This window comes from Oncorhynchus mykiss, chromosome 1, assembly GCF_013265735.2.
Source record: "Oncorhynchus mykiss isolate Arlee chromosome 1, USDA_OmykA_1.1, whole genome shotgun sequence".
NCBI lineage: Eukaryota > Metazoa > Chordata > Actinopteri > Salmoniformes > Salmonidae > Oncorhynchus > Oncorhynchus mykiss.
Window position 1 is genome coordinate 1,487,709 of NC_048565.1, and position 21,522 is coordinate 1,509,230.

Genomic DNA, 21,522 nt, shown 5'->3' on the forward strand with positions numbered 1-21,522 from the left:
ATCCTGTTGACTCACCACACGCTGCTGCTACTGAGTATTATCTATCCTATTGACTCCTCACACGCTGCTGCTACTGTGTATTATCTATCCTGTTGACTCACCACACGCTGTTGCTACTGTGTATTATCTATCCTGTTGACTCATCACATACGCTGCTGCTACTGTGTATTATCTATCCTGTTGACTCATCACATGCTGCTGCTACTGTGTATTATCTATCCTGTTGACTCATCACATGCTGCTGCTACTGTGTATTATCTATCCTGTTGACTCATCACACGCTGCTGCTACTGTGTATTATCTATCATGTTGACTCATCACATATGCTACTGTGTATTATCTATCCTGTTGACTCATCACACACTGCTGCTGGTGTGTATTATCTATTCTGTTGACTCATCACACACTGCTGTTACTGTGTATTATCTATCCTGTTGACTCACCACACGCTGCTGCTACTGTGTATTATCTATCCTGTTGACTCATCACACACTGCTGCTGGTGTGTATTATCTATCCTGTTGACTCATCACATATGCTACTGTGTATTATCTATCCTGTTGACTCATCACATACGCTGCTGCTACTGTGTATTATCTATCCTGTTGACTCCTCACATATGCTACTGTGTATTATCTATCATGTTGACTCCTCACATATGCTACTGTGTATTATCTATCCTGTTGACTCATCACATATGCTACTGTGTATTATCTATCCTGTTGACTCATCACATACGCTGCTGCTACTGTGTATTATCTATCCTGTTGACTCCTCACATATGCTACTGTGTATTATCTATCCCGTTGACTCATCACGCAGTGCTGCTACTGTGTATTATCTATCCTGTTGACTCATCACATACGCTGCTGGTGTGTATTATCTATCCTATTGACTCATCACATGCTGCTGCTACTGTGTATTATCTATCCTGTTGACTCCTCACATATGCTACTGTGTATTATCTATCCTGTTGACTCATCACATACGCTGCTACTGCTGTGTATTATCTATCCTGTTGACTCATCACACACTGCTGCTACTGTGTATTATCTATCATGTTGCTTAGTCACTTAATTCCTAGTTACAGTATATGTACATATCTACCTCACTCCCCTTCACATCGATTCAGTACTGTGTATATCACCATGTTATTACCTGGTACTCTGTGTATATAGCCATGTTATTACATGGTACTTCCTGTAAATAGCCATGTTATTACCTGGTACTTCCTGCATAGAGCCATGTTATTACCTGGTACTTCCTGTATAGAGCCATGTTAATACCTGGTACTTCCTGTAGATAGCCATGTTATTACCTGGTACTTCCTGTATATAGCCATGTTATTATCTGGTACTCCCTGTATAGAGCCATGTTATTACCTGGTACTCTGTGTATAGAGCCATGTTATTACCTGGTACTCTGTGTATAGAGCCATGTTATTACCTGGTACTTCCTGTATATAGCCATGTTATTACCTGGTACTCCCTGTATATAGCCATGTTATTACCTGGTACTCTGTGTATATAGCCATGTTATTACCTGTTACTCCCTGTATATAGCCATGTTATTACCTGGTACTCTGTGTATATAACCATGTTATTACCTGGTACGCCCTGTATATAACCATGTTATTACCTGGTACGCCCTGTATATAACCATGTTATTACCTGGTACTCCCTGTATATAGCCATGTTATTACCTGGTACTCCCTGTATATAGCCATGCTATTATCTGGTACTCCCTGTATAGAGCCATGTTATTACCTGGTACTCTGTGTATAGAGCCATGTTATTACCTGGTACTCTGTGTATAGAGCCATGTTATTACCTGGTACTTCCTGTATATAGCCATGTTATTACCTGGTACGCCCTGTATATAACCATGTTATTACCTGGTACGCCCTGTATATAACCATTTTATTACCTGGTACTCCCTGTATATAGCCATGTTATTACCTGGTACTCCCTGTATATAGCCATGTTATTACCTGGTACTCCTGGTATATAGCCATGTTATTACCTGGTACTCCCTGTATATAGCCATGTTATTACCTGGTACTCCCTGTATATAACCATGTTATTACCTGGTACTCCCTGTATATAACCATGTTATTACCTGGTACTCCCTGTATATAACCATGTTATTACCTGGTACTCCCTGTATATAACCATGTTATTACCTGGTACTCTGTGTATATTACCATGTTATCGTTACTCACTGTGTATTTATTATTATGAGTTATACTTGTTTATTATTATTTTTCTATATTATTTCTCTCTGCAGTGTTGAGAAGGGCCCGTCAGTACCATTTCATTGTTACTCTACACCTGTTGTTTATCAAGCATGTGACAAATTAAATTGGAGTGGATTTTAACACCTTGATGAAACTTTGTTTCTCCTTGCTGAAACAAGAAAACACGTCTTCCGCGGCATAGGCAATGTGCCCCACAATGCAGCAGTAGCCACAACACACACAGAATTAGAATGAATAGAATGGGCTTGAAAGTTGTAACCTCTAACCTTGGAAATTTGCCTTGTAAACTCAGGGGTACACGCTCAATGGCTGCCTGGTATTGTGATGCAATTTCCATGGTAATGTAGAATGTTCATTCAAGTGATTTAAAAAAAACAAACTGATGTGGCTCGTCCAATGTAATGTTAGTTGAGTTGAATCAACAAATCACAGCATGGATTTGACTTCCTGCTTCGGTACACTCACGATGGCCGCCTGTCCACCCATTATGACATCATTGACTTGAAAGGGAATTCCCGTTCTATTCATTTGGTTTCAATCCCATTTTACATGCAGTCTGAATGGGTATTACGATGCCCGTGGTCATTTGGCTGGCCGATTACCGTCATCCAAAATTACATGTCCGTTACAGTCCTACAAAGGTGTGAAAAAGTCACATCCACCTGTATTGTCTCGCCATAACTAAAATATTATTTGTTTGGGAGTTGACTGTAGCTCACTCCAATGTGATGAAGAGACTACTTCTACCCCCCCCCCCCCCACACTAAATGGAATAGGGTACCATTTTAAAGTTGCAGACGTTTTTATCTTAATATCAAATCATTTCTGGGTAACAATTAAGTAACTTTGTTTTTCAATTAAAATGTAAAAAAATAAACAAATTGCTTCTTAGCAAAGAGCGATTTCTCAAGAAAGAGTTTTGCTAGGACTGTCTGGAAGTGGTCTGAGAGGGAAGGGGAAATAATGAAAACTAGCTGTTATTGGCACAGTTCTTATTGGTCTATTACAAATTTACCGCATGGTGATGTCACCAGGCAAGCGAAAACTCCCTCCAATCAAAACAGGCTGACAATTCAGGTAGTCCTTTCAAACAGCTCTTACACTAAACAAGGGCATTGTCATTTTCACAGTAAGACACAGGCAAATCACATTTTTGACTAAACTGGGCATTTTAAGACGTAACCATAGAGTCGACCTCTGACATGAAGATTCTAGAACCTAATAATGCTGTCCATGTGAACCAACATTCCACACAGACTAGCGTTGCATTTTGACAAGCTTCTCGGTACACTGACACTAGCTTTATTGTTTGCTCAGGTCTCACACCGATTTGATAAGAATGCTTTGGTCATGACGATTCCTCTTCTACCCTATATAACCTTTACCATCTGAGAGACCAGGGGCTGTATTCACAGTCTGAGTATGAGTGCTGATTCAGGATCAGTTTTATCTGGGATCATAATAAATATGATTATATGGACAGGGAGTACCTGATCCTAGATCAGCACTCCTTCTCTAGGACTCTGTGAATACAGGCATGTTTTCTCTGGTTCTGACGACTCTGCCTCGATTTCACTCTCACTTGTACACATTTTGGATTCCTTTTAGAAATCAATGAAAATGAAATGACCTACAGAAGAGATGTGGTTTATTGATGAATAGACGTGCATATACAGTGCCTTGCGAAAGTATTCGGCCCCCTTGAACTTTGCGACCTTTTGCCACATTTCAGGCTTCAAACATAAAGATATAAAACTGTATTTTTTTGTGAAGAATCAACAACAAGTGGGACACAATCATGAAGTGGAACGACATTTATTGGATATTTCAAACTTTTTTAACAAATCAAAAACTGAAAAATTGGGCGTGCAAAATTATTCAGCCCCCTTAAGTTAATACTTTGTAGCGCCACCTTTTGCTGCGATTACAGCTGTAAGTTGCTTGGGGTATGTCTCTATCAGTTTTGCACATCGAGAGACTACATTTTTTTCCCATTCCTCCTTGCAAAACAGCTCGAGCTCAGTGAGGTTGGATGGAGAGCATTTGTGAACAGCAGTTTTCAGTTCTTTCCACAGATTCTCGATTGGATTCAGGTCTGGACTTTGACTTGGCCATTCTAACACCTGGATATGTTTATTTTTGAACCATTCCATTGTAGATTTTGCTTTATGTTTTGGATCATTGTCTTGTTGGAAGACAAATCTCCGTCCCAGCCTCAGGTCTTTTGCAGACTCCATCAGGTTTTCTTCCAGAATGGTCCTGTATTTGGCTCCATCCATCTTCCCATCAATTTTAACCATCTTCCCTGTCCCTGCTGAAGAAAAGCAGGCCCAAACCATGATGCTGCCACCACCATGTTTGACAGTGGGGATGGTGTGTTCAGCTGTGTTGCTTTTACGCCAAACATAACGTTTTGCATTGTTGCCAAAAAGTTCAATTTTGGTTTCATCTGACCAGAGCACCTTCTTCCACATGTTTGGTGTGTCTCCCAGGTGGCTTGTGGCAAACTTTAAACGACACTTTTTATGGATATCTTTAAGAAATGGCTTTCTTCTTGCCACTCTTCCATAAAGGCCAGATTTGTGCAATATACGACTGATTGTTGTCCTATGGACAGAGTCTCCCACCTCAGCTGTAGATCTCTGCAGTTCATCCAGAGTGATCATGGGCCTCTTGGCTGCATCTCTGATCAGTCTTCTCCTTGTATGAGCTGAAAGTTTAGAGGGACGGCCAGGTCTTGGTAGATTTGCAGTGGTCTGATACTCCTTCCATTTCAATATTATCGCTTGCACAGTGCTCCTTGGGATGTTTAAAGCTTGGGAAATCTTTTTGTATCCAAATCCGGCTTTAAACTTCTTCACAACAGTATCTCGGACCTGCCTGGTGTGTTCCTTGTTCTTCATGATGCTCTCTGCGCTTTTAACGGACCTCTGAGACTATCACAGTGCAGGTGCATTTATACGGAGACTTGATTACACACAGGTGGATTGTATTTATCATCATTAGTCATTTAGGTCAACATTGGATCATTCAGAGATCCTCACTGAACTTCTGGAGAGAGTTTGCTGCACTGAAAGTAAAGGCGCTGAATAATTTTGCACGCCCAATTTTTCAGTTTTTGATTTGTTAAAAAAGTTTGAAATATCCAATAAATGTCGTTCCACTTCATGATTGTGTCCCACTTGTTGTTGATTATTCACAAAAAAATAGTTTTATATATTTATGTTTGAAGCCTGAAATGTGGCAAAAGGTCGCAAAGTTCAAGGGGGCCGAATACTTTCGCAAGGCACTGTATCAGAGGTTAGTTGTTTTTAATAAAGGACAGAATTACTAAGTAAAATGTGTATTGTTCTACAGGATTGTGATTTTGACCCGTCCAAATACAACAGCGTCATAGAATGTGAGAAGCCTAACAATGACCTGGCCAGGTTCCGTGGCTACATGTGAGTACGCCTTCATTCTCTTACGTTTATACTACTCAACTTATACTCTTCTCCTACTCTTCTTCTTCATCGTGTCTTGTCTTTTTATTACAGAGAGAGGTTATTTTAATATTGATAGACATCATATGGATAAAAACTACTTCAGTGAGCTGCATTTAATCATAATAAATTACATCTGGTTATCCGTTCCAGTTGCTCTTTCTGCATTGTGCAGAGATGATGGTGGGTAAAAGTTGATTAGGAACTGGAATCAAACTAACTGGAGGAATGGATGTTTCTGACCCGCACACGGGCTATGTCTCAAGTGGCACCCTATTCCCTATATACAGTAGTGCACTACTTTAGACCCTGTGCACTATATAGGCAATAGGGTGCCACTACCATTACCACCATTACCACTACCATTACCACCATAACCACTACCATTACCACCATAACCACTACCATTACTACCACCACTACTACCACCACCACTAATACCACCACCACTACTACCACCACCACTACCACTACTACCACTACCACTACCACCACCACTATCACTACCACCCCTACTACCACCACCACTATCACTACCACTACCACCACTACCACCACTACCACCACCACCACTACCACCACCACTATCACTACCACCACTACCACTACCACCACTATCACTACCAACACCACTACCACTACCACCACTATCACTACCACCACTAACACCACTATCACCACTACCACTACCACCACTATCACTACCACCACCACCACCACCACTACCACTACCACCCCTACCACTACCACCACTATCACTACCACCACCACCACCACTATCACTACCACTCCCACCACTACTACCACCACCACTACTACCACCACCACTACTACCACCACCACTACCACTACCACCACTACCACTACCACTGTCACTACCACCCCTACTACCACCACCACTATCACTACCAACACCACTACCACTACCACCACTATCACTACCACCACTACCACCACTATCACTACCACCACTACCACCACTATCACTACCACCACCACCACTACCACTACCACCACTACCACCACTATCACTACCACCACCACCACTATCACTACCACTCCCACCACTACTACCACCACCACTACTACCACCACCACTACCACTACCACTACCACTGTCACTACCACCACCACTACCACCACCACCACCACCACCACTACCACCACCACCCCTACCACTACCACCACTATCACTACCAACACCACTACCACTACCATCACTACCACCACTACCACCACTATCACTACCACCACTATCACTACCACCACTACCACCACCACTATTACTACCACCCCTACCTCCACTATCACTACCACCACCACCCCCACTATCACTACCACTCCCACCACTATCACTACCACCACCACTATCACTACTACCACTATCACTACCACCACTACCACTATCATCACCACCACTATCACTATCACCACCATCACTATCACCACTACCACCACCACCCCTACCACTATCACCACTACCACTACCACCCCTACCACTACCACCACTATCACTATCACACCTATCACTACCACCACCACCACCACTATCACTACCACCCCCACCACTACCCCCACCACTACCACCACCACTATCACTACTACCACTATCACTACCACCACTACCATCACCACTATTACTATCACCACCACTACCACAACTACCACTATCATCGCCACCACTATCAATATCACCACCATCACTATCACCACCACCACTATCACTATCACCACTATCACCACCACACTATCACCAACACCACTATCACTATCACTATCACCACCACTATCACTATCACTATCACCACCACCACCACCACTATCACTATCGCCACCACCACTATCACTACTATCATCACTATCACTACTATCATCGCCACCACTATCACTATCACGACTATCACTATCACCACCATCACTATCACCACCATCACTATCACCACCACCACTATCACCACCATCACTATCACCACCACCACTATCACTATCATCACCACCACTATCACTATCATCACCACCACTATCACTACCACCACTGTCACCACTACCACTATCACTACCACTACCACCCCTACCACCACTATCACTACCACCACTATCACTACCACAACTACTACCACCACCACTATCACTACTACCACTATCACTACCACCACTACCATCACCACTTTTACTATCACCACTACCACCACTATCACTATCAACACCACCACTATCACTATCACCACCACCACTATCACTATCAACACCACCACTATCACTATCACCACCACTATCACCACTCTCACTATCATCACCACCACTATCACTATCATCACTATCACTATCATCACTATCACCACTATCACTATCACCACCACCACTATCACCACCACCACTATCATCACCACCACTATCACTACCACCACTATCACTATCACACCTATCACTACCACCACCACCACCACTATCACTACCACCCCCTCCACTACCCCCACCACTACCACCACCACTATCACTACTACCACTATCACTACCACCACTACCATCACCACTATTACTATCACCACCACTACCACAACTACCACTATCATCGCCACCACTATCAATATCACCACCATCACTATCACCACCACCACTATCACTATCACCACTATCACCACCACACTATCACCAACACCACTATCACTATCACTATCACCACCACCACTATCACTATCACCACCACCACCACCACTATCACTATCGCCACCACCACTATCACTACTATCATCGCCACCACCACTATCACTACTATCATCACCACCACTATCACTATCACGACTATCACTATCACCACCATCACTATCACCACCATCACTATCACCACCACCACTATCACCACCACCACTATCACTATCACCACCATCACTATCACCACCACCACTATCACTATCACCACCACCACTATCACCACCACTATCACTATCATCACCACCACTATCACTACCACCACTGTCACCACTACCACTATCACTACCACTACCACCCCTACCACCACTATCACTACCACCACTATCACTACCACAACTACTACCACCACCACTATCACTACTACCACTATCACTACCACTATCACTACCATCACCACTTTTACTATCAACACCACCACTATCACCACCACCACTATCACTATCACCACCACTATCACCACTCTCACTATCATCACCACCACTATCACTATCATCACTATCACCACTACCACTATCACTACCACCACTACCACCACCCCTACCACTACCACCCCTACCACCACTATCACTATCACCACTATCCCTATCACCACCACCACTATCACCACCACCACTATCATCACCACCACTATCACTACCACCACTATCACTACCACCACTATCACTATCACACCTATCACCACCACCACCACTATCACTACCACCCCCTCCACTACCCCCACCACTACCACCACCACTATCACTACTACCACTATCACTACCACCACTACCATCACCACTATTACTATCACCACCACTACCACAACTACCACTATCATCGCCACCACTATCAATATCACCACCATCACTATCACCACCACCACTATCACTATCACCACTATCACCACCACACTATCACCAACACCACTATCACTATCACCACCACCACTATCACTATCACTATCACCACCACCACCACTATCACTATCGCCACCACCACTATCACTACTATCATCGCCACCACCACTATCACTACTATCATCGCCACCACTATCACTATCACGACTATCACTATCACCACCATCACTATCACCACCATCACTATCACCACCACCACTATCACCACCACCACTATCACTATCACCACCATCACTATCACCACCACCACTATCACTATCACCACCACCACTATCACCACCACTATCACTATCATCACCACCACTATCACTACCACCACTGTCACCACTACCACTATCACTACCACTACCACCCCTACCACCACTATCACTACCACCACTATCACTACCACAACTACTACCACCACCACTATCACTACTACCACTATCACTACCACCACTACCATCACCACTTTTACTATCACCACTACCACCACTATCACTATCAACACCACCACTATCACTATCACCACCACCACTATCACTATCAACACCACCACTATCACTATCACCACCACTATCACCACTCTCACTATCATCACCACCACTATCACTATCATCATTATCACTATCATCACTATCACCACTACCACTATCACTACCACCACTACCACCACCCCTACCACTACCACCCCTACCACCACTATCACTATCACCACTATCACTATCACCACCACCACTATCATCACCACCACTATCACTACCACCACTATCATCACCACCACTATCACTACCACCACTATCACCACTATCACTATCACCACTATCACTATCACCACCATCACTATCACCACCACCACTATCACTATCACCACCACTATCACCACCGCTATCACCACCGCTATCACTATCACTATCTCCACTATCACTACCACCATCACTTTCACTACCACTATCACCACTATCACCACTATCACTACCACCACCACTACCATCACCACCACTATCACTATCACCACTATCCCTATCACCACTACTATCACTATCACCACTATCCCTATCACCACCGCTATCACTATCACCACCACTATCACTATCACCACTATCACCACCACTATCACTATCACTATCACCACTATCACTACCACCACCACTATCACCACTATCACTACCACCACCACTACCATCACCACCACTATCACTATCACCACCATCACCACCACTACTATCACTACCACCACTACTATCTCACTACCACTACCACCACTATCACTATCACTACCACCACTATCACCACCACCACTACTACCATTAATACTACATTGCCATCACCACCACTACCATTACCACCACCATTACTACCATTACTACTACCATTACCACCACCATTACTTCCATTACTACTACCACTAACATTACCAACATTACTTCCATTACTACCATTACTATTTCCATTGCCACCATTACCACTACCATTACTACCACCACTACTACAGCCTCTATAGAGTTACTGTAGAGAACAGTGTTACTGAATACTACAGCTTCTATAGTGTTACTGACTACTACAGCCTCTATAGAGTGTTACTGACTATTACAGCCTCTACAGTGTTACTGACTACTTCAGCCTCTATAGAGTGTTACTGACTACTACAGCCTCTATAGTGTTACTGACTACTACAGCCTCTACAGTGTTACTGACTACTACAGCCTCTATAGTGTTACTGACTACTACAGCCTCTATAGTGTTACTGACTACTACAGCCTCTACAGTGTTACTGACTACTGCAGCCTCTACAGTGTTACTGACTACTACAGCCTCTATAGTGTTACTGACTACTTCAGCCTCTATAGTGTTACTGACTACTACAGCCTCTATAGTGTTACTGACTACTACAGGCTCTACAGTGTTACTGACTACTACAGCCTCTATAGTGTTACTGTAGAGAACAGTGTTACTGACTACTACAGCTTCTATAGTGTTACTTACTACTACAGCCTCTATAGTGATAGACTACTACAGCCTCTATAGAGTTACTGTAGAGAACAGTGTTACTGACTACTACAGTCTCTACAGTGTTACTGACTACTACAGCTTCTATAGAGTTACTGTAGAGAACAGTGTTACTGACTATTACAGCCTCTATAGTGTTACTGACTACTACAGCCTCTATAGTGATAGACTACTACAGCCTCTATAGAGTTACTGTAGAGAACAGTGTTACTGACTACTACAGCTTCTATAGTGTTACTTACTACTACAGCCTCTATAGTGATAGACTACTACAGCCTCTATAGAGTTACTGTAGAGAACAGTGTTACTGACTACTACAGTCTCTACAGTGTTACTGACTACTACAGCTTCTATAGAGTTACTGTAGAGAACAGTGTTACTGACTACTACAGTCTCTACAGTGTTACTGACTACTACAGCTTCTATAGAGTTACTGTAGAGAACAGTGTTACTGACTACTACAGCTTCTATAGTGTTACTTACTACTACAGCCTCTATAGTGATAGACTACTACAGCCTCTATAGAGTTACTGTAGAGAACAGTGTTACTGACTACTACAGCCTCTATAGTGTTACTGACTACTACAGCCTCTATAGTGTTACTGACTACTACAGCCTCTATAGTGTTACTGACTACTGCAGCCTCTATAGTGTTACTGACTACTGCAGCCTCTATAGTGTTACTGACTACTGCAGCCTCTATAGTGTTACTGACTACTACAGCCTCTATAGTGTTACTGACTACTACAGCCTCTATAGTGTTACTGACTACTACAGCCTCTATAGAGTTACTGTAGAGAACAGTGTTACTGACTACTACAGCCTCTATAGTGTTACTGACTACTGAAGCCTCTATAGTGTTAATGACTACTACAGCCTCTATAGTGTTACTGACTACTACAGCTTCTATAGTGTTACTGACTACTACAGCCTCTATAGTGTTACTGACTACTACAGCCTCTATAGTGTTACTGACTACTACAGCCTCTATAGTGTTACTGACTACTACAGCCTCTACAGTGTTACTGACTACTACAGCCTCTATAGTGTTACTGACTACTACAGTCTCTACAGTGTTATTGACTAATACAGCTTCTATAGAGTTACTGTAGAGAACAGTGTTACTGACTACTACAGCTTCTATAGTGTTACTTACTACTACAGCCTCTATAGTGATAGACTACTACAGCCTCTATAGAGTTACTGTAGAGAACAATGTTACTGACTACTACAGTCTCTACAGTGTTACTGACTACTACAGCTTCTATAGAGTTACTGTAGAGAACAGTGTTACTGACTATTACAGCCTCTATAGTGTTACTGACTACTACAGCCTCTATAGTGTTACTGACTACTGCAGCCTCTATAGTGTTACTGACTACTACAGCCTCTATAGTGTTACTGACTACTGCAGCCTCTACAGTGTTACTGACTACTTCAGCCTCTATAGTGTTACTGACTACTACAGCCTCTATAGTGTTACTGACTACTACAGCCTCTATAGTGTTACTGACTACTACAGCCTCTATAGTGTTACTGACTACTACAGCCTCTACAGTGTTACTGACTACTACAGCCTCTATAGTGTTACTGACTACTACAGCCTCTACAGTGTTACTGACTACTACAGCCTCTACAGTGTTAAGTGCCTTCTAAGGAAAGACCACAATGCATTGCAGCATGAAGATCTATCGAGCTGTTCAGTGCAACTCACACACAGGTGGTCTGAGTTCAGAGGAATGTTACGTGTTGATGGGACCTTTGCAGTCAAAGGTCTTTTTATAATATGCAGATTATTCTAGAGGAATTGATCATATGTACATTTTGTGTCTCCTAGTCATCCAGTGATATTGAATGCTCTGTATCTTGTCTGTGAACAGTACCCATCGCAGTGGAAGGAGAGATGGCCTGTACAAAGACAACTTGCTGCTGAGGGGCTGTACCATCCGCAATACAGAGGAGTGTGTGGGGATCGTCATCTACGCAGGTAAACACCCCGGCTCTTTCCTTTCTCCTTACCTCCTTACCTCCTTACCTCCCAATCACAATGCATTGGAGGACACGGTCAAGGAGGTAAGGCAGCCCGATATACACCCTGGCTCTCTCTCAAATGAGTCTTTCCTCAGTTCCTCTCATCCTCTCACCTCCTTCTCAAAACGCATTGGAGGAAAAGGTTTGAGAGGCGCGACCTTGACCAATCATCTCCTCCAATGGGGTTTAGAAGCGAGCAAGGAGAGGAGGAGCCTCTGTTTCGCACCCTGTCTGGCTCCATATCCATAGTGTCTGAGGCGGAGTGCTGATCTGAGATCTGTCCATATAATCCTATTCATTATGATCTAGAAGGAAAACTGATCTAAGATCTGTCCATATGATCCTATTCATTATGATCTAGAAGAAAAACTGATCTAAGATCTGTCCATATAATCCTATTCATTATGATCTAGAAGGAAAACTGATCTGAGACCAGCACCTACTCTGAGCTGCTTTGTGGATTCTGGCCCTGTACTGTATGAACTGTATGTTAACAGCCAGTTGTGTTGTAGGTCACGAGACTAAAGCCATGCTGAACAACAACGGCCCTCGCTACAAACGCAGTAAACTGGAGAAACAGATGAACGTGGACGTGGGCTGGTGCGTCATCATCCTATTGGTCATGTGCCTGCTCTCTGCTATCGGTACGTATCGCAATATAGTACCGCTGTGAGGTAAACTACGTTCCCCAAAGAGCTGAAGGGGTTTAAGTCAGACAGTCCTGTGGAAATCTATTGGCACGTTGAGGATGTCCTCTACAAAACGGACTCCTGTTTTTGAAAGAGTTCCAACATACGGGACGTTATTAAACTCAGCAACAAACAACAAAAAGAAACGTCCTCTCACTGTCAACTGCGTTTATTTTCAGCAAACTTAACAGGTGTAAATATTTCCATGAACATAACAAGATTCAACAACAGCGGCAGGGTACAACAGCGGCAGTGGTTAGAGCGTTGGGCTAGGAACCAAAAGGTTGCAAGTTCAAATCCCCGAGCAGACAAGGTTCAAATCTGTCGTTCTGCCCCTGAACAAGGCAGTTGACACACTGTTTCTAGGCCGTCATTGAAAATAAGAATGTTCTTAACTGACTTTCAAATAACTGAGACCTAAACTGAGCAAGTTATTGATTTTGTCCCTGAACAATGGGGGGGGGGGGGTCAAAATCAAAAGTAACATGAGCCTGCAGGAAGTGTACCACATGAGGGAGGAGGATTTCTTGCCTGTAACACACAGCGTTGAGATTTCCTGCAATGACAAGCTCAGTCCGATGATGCTGTGACACACCGCCCCAGACCATGACAGACCCTCCACCTCCAAATCGATCCCGCTCCAGATTACAGGCCTCGGTGTAACGCTCATTCCTTTGACGATAAACGCAAATCCGACCATCACCCCTGGTGAGACAAAACCGTGACTCGTCAGTGAAGAGCACTTTTTGCCAGTCCTGTCTGGTCCAGCGACGGTGGGTTTGTGCCCATAGGTGACGTTGTTGCCGGTGATGTCTGGTGAGGACCTGCCTTACAACATGGCTACAAGCCCTCAGTCCAGCCTCTCTGTCTGAGCACTGATAGGCGACGTTGATGCCGATGATGTCTGATAAATACCTGCCTTACAGCAGGCCTACAAGCCCTCAGTCCAGCCTCTCTCAGCGTATTGTGGACAGTCTGAGCACTGATGGAGGGATTGTGCATTCCTGGTGTAACTCGGGCAGTTGTTGGTGCCATCCTGTACCTGTCCCGCAGGTGTGATGTTTGGATGTACTGACCCTGTGCAGGTGTTGTTACACGTGGTCTGCCATTGCGAGGGCGATCAGCTGTCCGTCCTGTCTCCCTGTAGCGCTGTCTTAGGCGTCTCACAGTACGGACATTGCAATTTATTGCCCTCGCCACATCTGCAGTCCTCATGCCTCCTTGCAGCATGCCTAAGGCATGTTCACACAGATGAGCTGGGCTCCTGGGCATCTTTCTTTTGGTCTTTTTTAGAGTCAGGAGAAAGGCCTCTTTAGTGTCCTAAGTTTTCATAACTGTGACCCTAATTGCCTACCGTCTGTAAGCTGTTAGTGTGTTAACGACGGTTCCACAGGTGCATGTTCATTAATTGTTTAATGTTCATTGAACAAGCCTGGGAAACAGTGTTTAAACTCAATCAACAAACATGGATGTAGAATATATACATAACAGCCTGTAACAAGGCCACAAACATGGACGTAGAATATATACATAACAGCCTGTAACAAGGCCACAAACATGGACGTAGAATATATACATAACAGCCTGTAACAAGGCCACAAACATGGACGTAGAATATATACATAACAGCCTGTAACAAGGCCACAAACATGGACGTAGAATATATACATAACAGCCTGTAACAAGGCCACAAACATGGACGTAGAATATATACATAACAGCCTGTAACAAGGCCACAAACATGGACGTAGAATATATACATAACAGCCTGTAACAAGGCCACTTCTTTTCTAGCTGTCATGACCTGACCTGAATTTGATTTAATTGATTTGACCTAATTGACCTGTTGATTCTCCAGGGTTGTGGATGTAGTTAGTCTATAATGACCTTTGACCTTGTTGTGTTAGGTCATGGCTTGTGGATGTATCAGTACGGAGATAAGAGACCCGTGTTTGATGTCCTTAGTCCTGAAGGAGCCGAGCTGTCACCTGTCCTGTCTGCCGTCTATCTCTTCCTCACCATGATCATCGTCTTTCAGGTACGCCCTCTCTATTCTATTCAATTCGCTCTCACTCCCTCTCGACCAATGGGCTTTAATTGGCATGGAAAACATACACTGAGTGTACAACACATTAAGAATAAATCAAATCAATGTTTATTTGTCACGTGCGCTGAATATACAGTGAAATGCTGAATATAACAGGTGTAGTAGACCTCACAGTGAAATGCTGAATACAACAGGTGTAGTAGACCTCACAGTGAAATGCTGAATACAACAGGTGTAGTAGACCTCACAGTGAAATGCTGAATACAACAGGTGTAGTAGACCTTACAGTGAAATGCTGAATACAACAGGTGTAGTAGACCTTACAGTGAAATGCTGAATACAACAGGTGTAGTAGACCTCACAGTGAAATGCTGAATACAACAGGTGTAGTAGACCTTACAGTGAAATGCTGAATACAACAGGTGTAGTAGACCTTACAGTGAAATGCTGAATACAACAGGTGTAGTAGACCTCACAGTGAAATGCTGAATACAACAGGTGTAGTAGACCTCACAGTGAAATGCTGAATACAACAGGTGTAGTAGACCTTACAGTGAAATGCTGAACACAACAGGTGTAGTAGACCTTACAGTGAAATGCTGAATACAACAGGTGTAGTAGACCTTACAGTGAAATGCTGAACACAACAGGTGTAGTAGACCTTACAGTGAAATGCTGAATACAACAGGTGTAGTAGACCTCACAGTGAAATGCTGAATACAACAGGTGTAGTAGACCTTACAGCGAAATGCTGAACACAACAGGTGTAGTAGACCTTACAGTGAAATGCTGAATACAACAGGTGTAGTAGACCTTACAGTGAAATGCTGAATACAACAGGTGTAGTAGACCTTACAGTGAAACGCTTACGTACAGGCTCTAACCAATGGTGCAAAAAAGGTATTAGGTGAACAATAAGTAGGTAAAGAAATAAAACAACAGTAAAAAGAGAGGCTATATACAGTAGAGAGGCTGTATACAGTAGAGAGGCTGTATACAGTAGAGAGGCTGTATACAGTAGAGAGGCTATATACAGTAGAGGCTATATACAGTAGAGAGGCTATATACAGTAGAGAGGCTATATACAGTAGAGAGGCTATATACAGTAGAGAGGCTATATACAGTAGAGAGGCTATATACAGTAGAGAGGCTATATACAGTAGAGAGGCTATATACAGTAGAGAGGCTATATACAGTAGAGAGGCTATATACAGTAGAGAGGCTATATACAGTAGAGAGGCTATATACAGTAGAGAGGCTATATACAGTAGAGAGGCTATATACAGTAGAGAGGCTATATACAGGAGAGGCTATATACAGGAGAGGCTATATACAGGAGAGGCTATATACAGGAGAGGCTATATACAGAGGCTATATACAGTAGCGAGGCTATATACAGTAGCGAGGCTATATACAGTAGCGAGGCTATATACAGTAGAGAGGCTATATACAGTAGAGAGGCTATATACAGTAGAGAGGCTATATACAGTAGAGAGGCTATATACAGTAGAGAGGCTACATACAGTAGAGAGGCTATATACAGTAGAGGCTATATACAGACATCGGTTAGTCAGGCTGATTGAGGTAGTATGTACATGTAGATATGGTTAAAGTGACTATGCATACAATGCCTTGCGAAAGTATTCGGCCCCCTTGAACTTTGCGACCTTTTGCCACATTTCAGGCTTCAAACATAAAGATAGAAAACTGTATTTTTTTGAGAAGAATCAACAAGTGGGACACAATCATGAAGTGGAACGACATTTATTGGATATTTCAAACTTTTTTAACAAATCAAAAACGGAAAAATTGTGCGTGCAAATATTTGTTCTTCACTGGTTGACCTTTTCTTGTGGCAACAGGGCACATCTTGCTGCTGTGATTCACCCAATAAATATGGGAGTTTATCAAAATTGGATTTGTTTTCTAAGGTCTGAGTGGGTCTGGGTAATCTGAGGGAAATATGTCTCTCTAGTATGATCATACATTTGGCAGTAGGTTAGGGATAGAATAGAACTTTATTGTCCATCCAGGTTGGACATTTATCCTTTTGCATCACCTTCCATTAAAAGGATCCCATCCACATTTAAATTCAGTCCCATCGTATAAACGAACAACATAGAGGACATTGATATATTCACTCACAACCGACCACTGTTCCAACTGCATTAGATAGAGAAGGTCATACAGTAGCAGTCAACAGTTAAGACACACCTACTCAAGGGTTTTTCTTTATTTTTCCTATTTTCTACATTGTAGAATAATAATGAAGACATCAAAACTATGAAATAACACATATGGAATCATGTAGTAACCAAAAACATTGTTCAACAAATCAAAATATATTTGAGATTCTTCAAAGTAGCCACTCTTAGCCTTCTAAATGAGAATTGTGTTACATGGAAACTTGTGCCCAGTCAGTAGCGACGACCACGTGAGCTCAGAGTTCATGTCAACATGATGGAACCGCCTTTCCGACCAGAGTGCTTAAAAGGACTCGCTAACGACATTTACATTAGACCAAAACATGCCGGCATGTAAAGTAGTGTTAGCTGTACCCTGAATAATCAACCATTGAGACCAGAGAACGTGAGGATGTGGTCCACACGCTGAAATGGTCAAAACTACAAGATCAGACAGCGTGGTGGCTAAGACCCTCTGAAACTCTCGACGATTGAAGAAGGTAAAGACACTAGACCAAACATTCAGTCTGCAACTGGGTATGTACAGTAGTCTAGGACATTCAACCAAAGACGAGAGTGTAGATCATTTCCCCCTCACCACCGTGTGGTATCCATTCTAAGTATCCATTCTAAGAACACTCCAAGACAAAAAAGCCTATAACTAAGGACACTGTGACCCCTGGTGGACAACCAGAGAATTACACCAAACTACTCCCCATAGACGGATTGAGTGGTTTCTACAGAGACTACAGAGAAAGACATCTATGCATAAATATATATTGCATTTGTAATCCGAATGAGCGGTTGTTAGGGTGCTAAAAATTCTGGCTACAGTGAATGTTTCTTCTTGGCCACGGGCATTCTGAAGCGCCGGCCAGAGGGACGCCTCTGCAACTGAGAGTGTAGAGAGTGGGAGGGGTCGCCAACAAAGTGCAGCTCAGTTTCTACCTATAAACTGTGCCCCCTTAGTATGGTAGAACCCTTAATGTCCCCTTAGTATGGTAGAACCCTTAATGTCCCCTTAGTATGGTAGAACCCTTAATGTCCCCTTAGTATGGTAGAACCCTTAATGTCCCCTTAGTATGGTAGAACCCTTAATGTCCCGTTAGTATGGTAGAACCCTTAATGTCCCCTTAGTATGGTAGAACCCTTAATGTCCCCTTAGTATGGTAGAACCCTTAATGTCCCCTTAGTATGGTAGAACCCTTAATGTCCCCTTAGTATGGTAGAACCCTTAATGTCCCCTTAGTATGGTAGAACCCTTAATGCCCCCTTAGTTTGGTAGAACCCTTAATGTCCCCTTAGTATGGTAGAACCCTTAATGTCCTCTTAGTATGGTAGAACCCTTAATGCCCCCTTAGTATGGTAGAACCCTTAATGCCCCCTTAGTATGGTAGAACCCTTAATGTCCCCTTAGTATGGTAGAACCCTTAATGTCCCCTTAGTATGGTAGAACCCTTAATGTCCCCTTAGTATGGTAGAACCCTTAATGCCCCCTTAGTATGGTAGAACCCTTAATGTCCTCTTAGTATGGTAGAACCCTTAATGTCCCCTTAGTATGGTAGAACCCTTAATGTCCCCTTAGTATGGTAGAACCCTTAATGTCCCCTTAGTATGGTAGAACCCTTAATGTCCCCTTAGTATGGTAGAACCCTTAATGTCCCCTTAGTATGGTAGAACCCTAAGTGTCCCCTTAGTATGGTAGAACCCTTAATGTCCCCTTAGTATGGTAGAACCCTTAATGTCCCCTTAGTATGGTAGAACCCTTAATGTCCCCTTAGTATGGTAGAACCCTTAATGCCCCCTTAGTATGGTAGAACCCTTAATGTCCCCTTAGTATGGTAGAACCCTTAATGTCCCCTTAGTATGGTAGAACCCTTAATGTCCCCTTAGTATGGTAGAACCCTTAATGTCCCCTTAGTATGGTAGAACCCTTAATGTCCCCTTAGTATGGTAGAACCCTAAGTGTCCCCTTAGTATGGTAGAACCCTTAATGTCCCCTTAGTATGGTAGAACCCTTAATGTCCCCTTAGTATGGTAGAACCCTTAATGTCCCCTTAGTATGGTAGAACCCTTAATGCCCCCTTAGTATGGTAGAACCCTTAATGTCCCGTTAGTATGGTAGAACCCTTAATGTCCCCTTAGTATGGTAGAACCCTTAATGTCCCCTTACTATGGTAGAACCCTTAATGTCCCCTTAGTATGGTAGAACCCTAAGTGTCCCCTTAGTATGGTAGAACCCTTAATGTCCCCTTAGTATGGTAGAACCCTTAATGCCCCCTTAGTATGGTAGAACCCTTAATGTCCCCTTAGTATGGTAGAACCCTTAGTGTCCCCTTAGTATGGTAGAACCCTTAATGTCCCCTTAGTATGGTAGAACCCTTAATGTCCCCTTAGTATGGTAGAACCCTTAATGTCCCCTTAGTATGGTAGAACCCTTAATGTCCCGTTAGTATGGTAGAACCCTTAATGTCCCCTTAGTATGGTAGAACCCTTAATGTCCCCTTAGTATGGTAGAACCCTTAATGTCCCCTTAGTATGGTAGATCCCTTAATGTCCCCTTAGTATGGTAGAACCCTTAATGTCCCCTTAGTATGGTAGAACCCTTAATGTCCCCTTAGTATGGTAGAACCCTTAATGTCCCCTTAGTATGGTAGAACCCTTAATGCCCCCTTAGTATGGTAGAACCCTTAATGCCCCCTTAGTATGGTAGAACCCTTAATGTCCCCTTAGTATGGTAGAACCCTTAGTGTCCCCTTAGTATGGTAGAACCCTTAATGTCCCCTTAGTATGGTAGAACCCTTAATGTCCCCTTAGTATGGTAGAACCCTTAATGTCCCCTTAGTATGGTAGAACCCTTAATGTCCCGTTAGTATGGTAGAACCCTTAATGTCCCCTTAGTATGGTAGAACCCTTAATGTCCCCTTAGTATGGTAGAACCCTTAATGTCCCCTTAGTATGGTAGAACCCTTAATGTCCCCTTAGTATGGTAGAACCCTTAATGTCCCCTTAGTATGGTAGAACCCTTAATGTCCCCTTAGTATGGTAGAACCCTTAATGTCCCCATGTACCAGCAGCACAAAGTTCAATAAATGTCTCCAGATAAATGTACGTCTTCTATCGGAGTTACATATGACGATGTTGTCTATGTCTTAAGGTGTTAGTCACGTAAATGTCTCCGTCTACAACCTTGTCAGTCACAAGACACCTCAAGCTTAGTCTCCCACAAAGCTCTGT

At 43.1% G+C, this 21,522-nt stretch overlaps 1 protein-coding gene across 2 annotated transcripts in view; it reads left to right on the forward strand.

The window, feature by feature from the left end:
* atp10a (ATPase phospholipid transporting 10A) overlaps positions 1 to 21,522 on the forward strand; it is a 136,553-nt gene that overhangs the window by 27,642 nt on the left and 87,389 nt on the right. For both annotated transcript variants that reach the window (XM_036978985.1, XM_036978913.1), the window contains exons 3-6: positions 5,614 to 5,699; positions 13,216 to 13,322; positions 13,879 to 14,010; positions 15,963 to 16,093. In XM_036978985.1, coding sequence (XP_036834880.1) covers positions 5,614 to 5,699; positions 13,216 to 13,322; positions 13,879 to 14,010; positions 15,963 to 16,093 — 456 coding nt within the window. The remainder of the gene's footprint in view (positions 1 to 5,613; positions 5,700 to 13,215; positions 13,323 to 13,878; positions 14,011 to 15,962; positions 16,094 to 21,522) is intronic.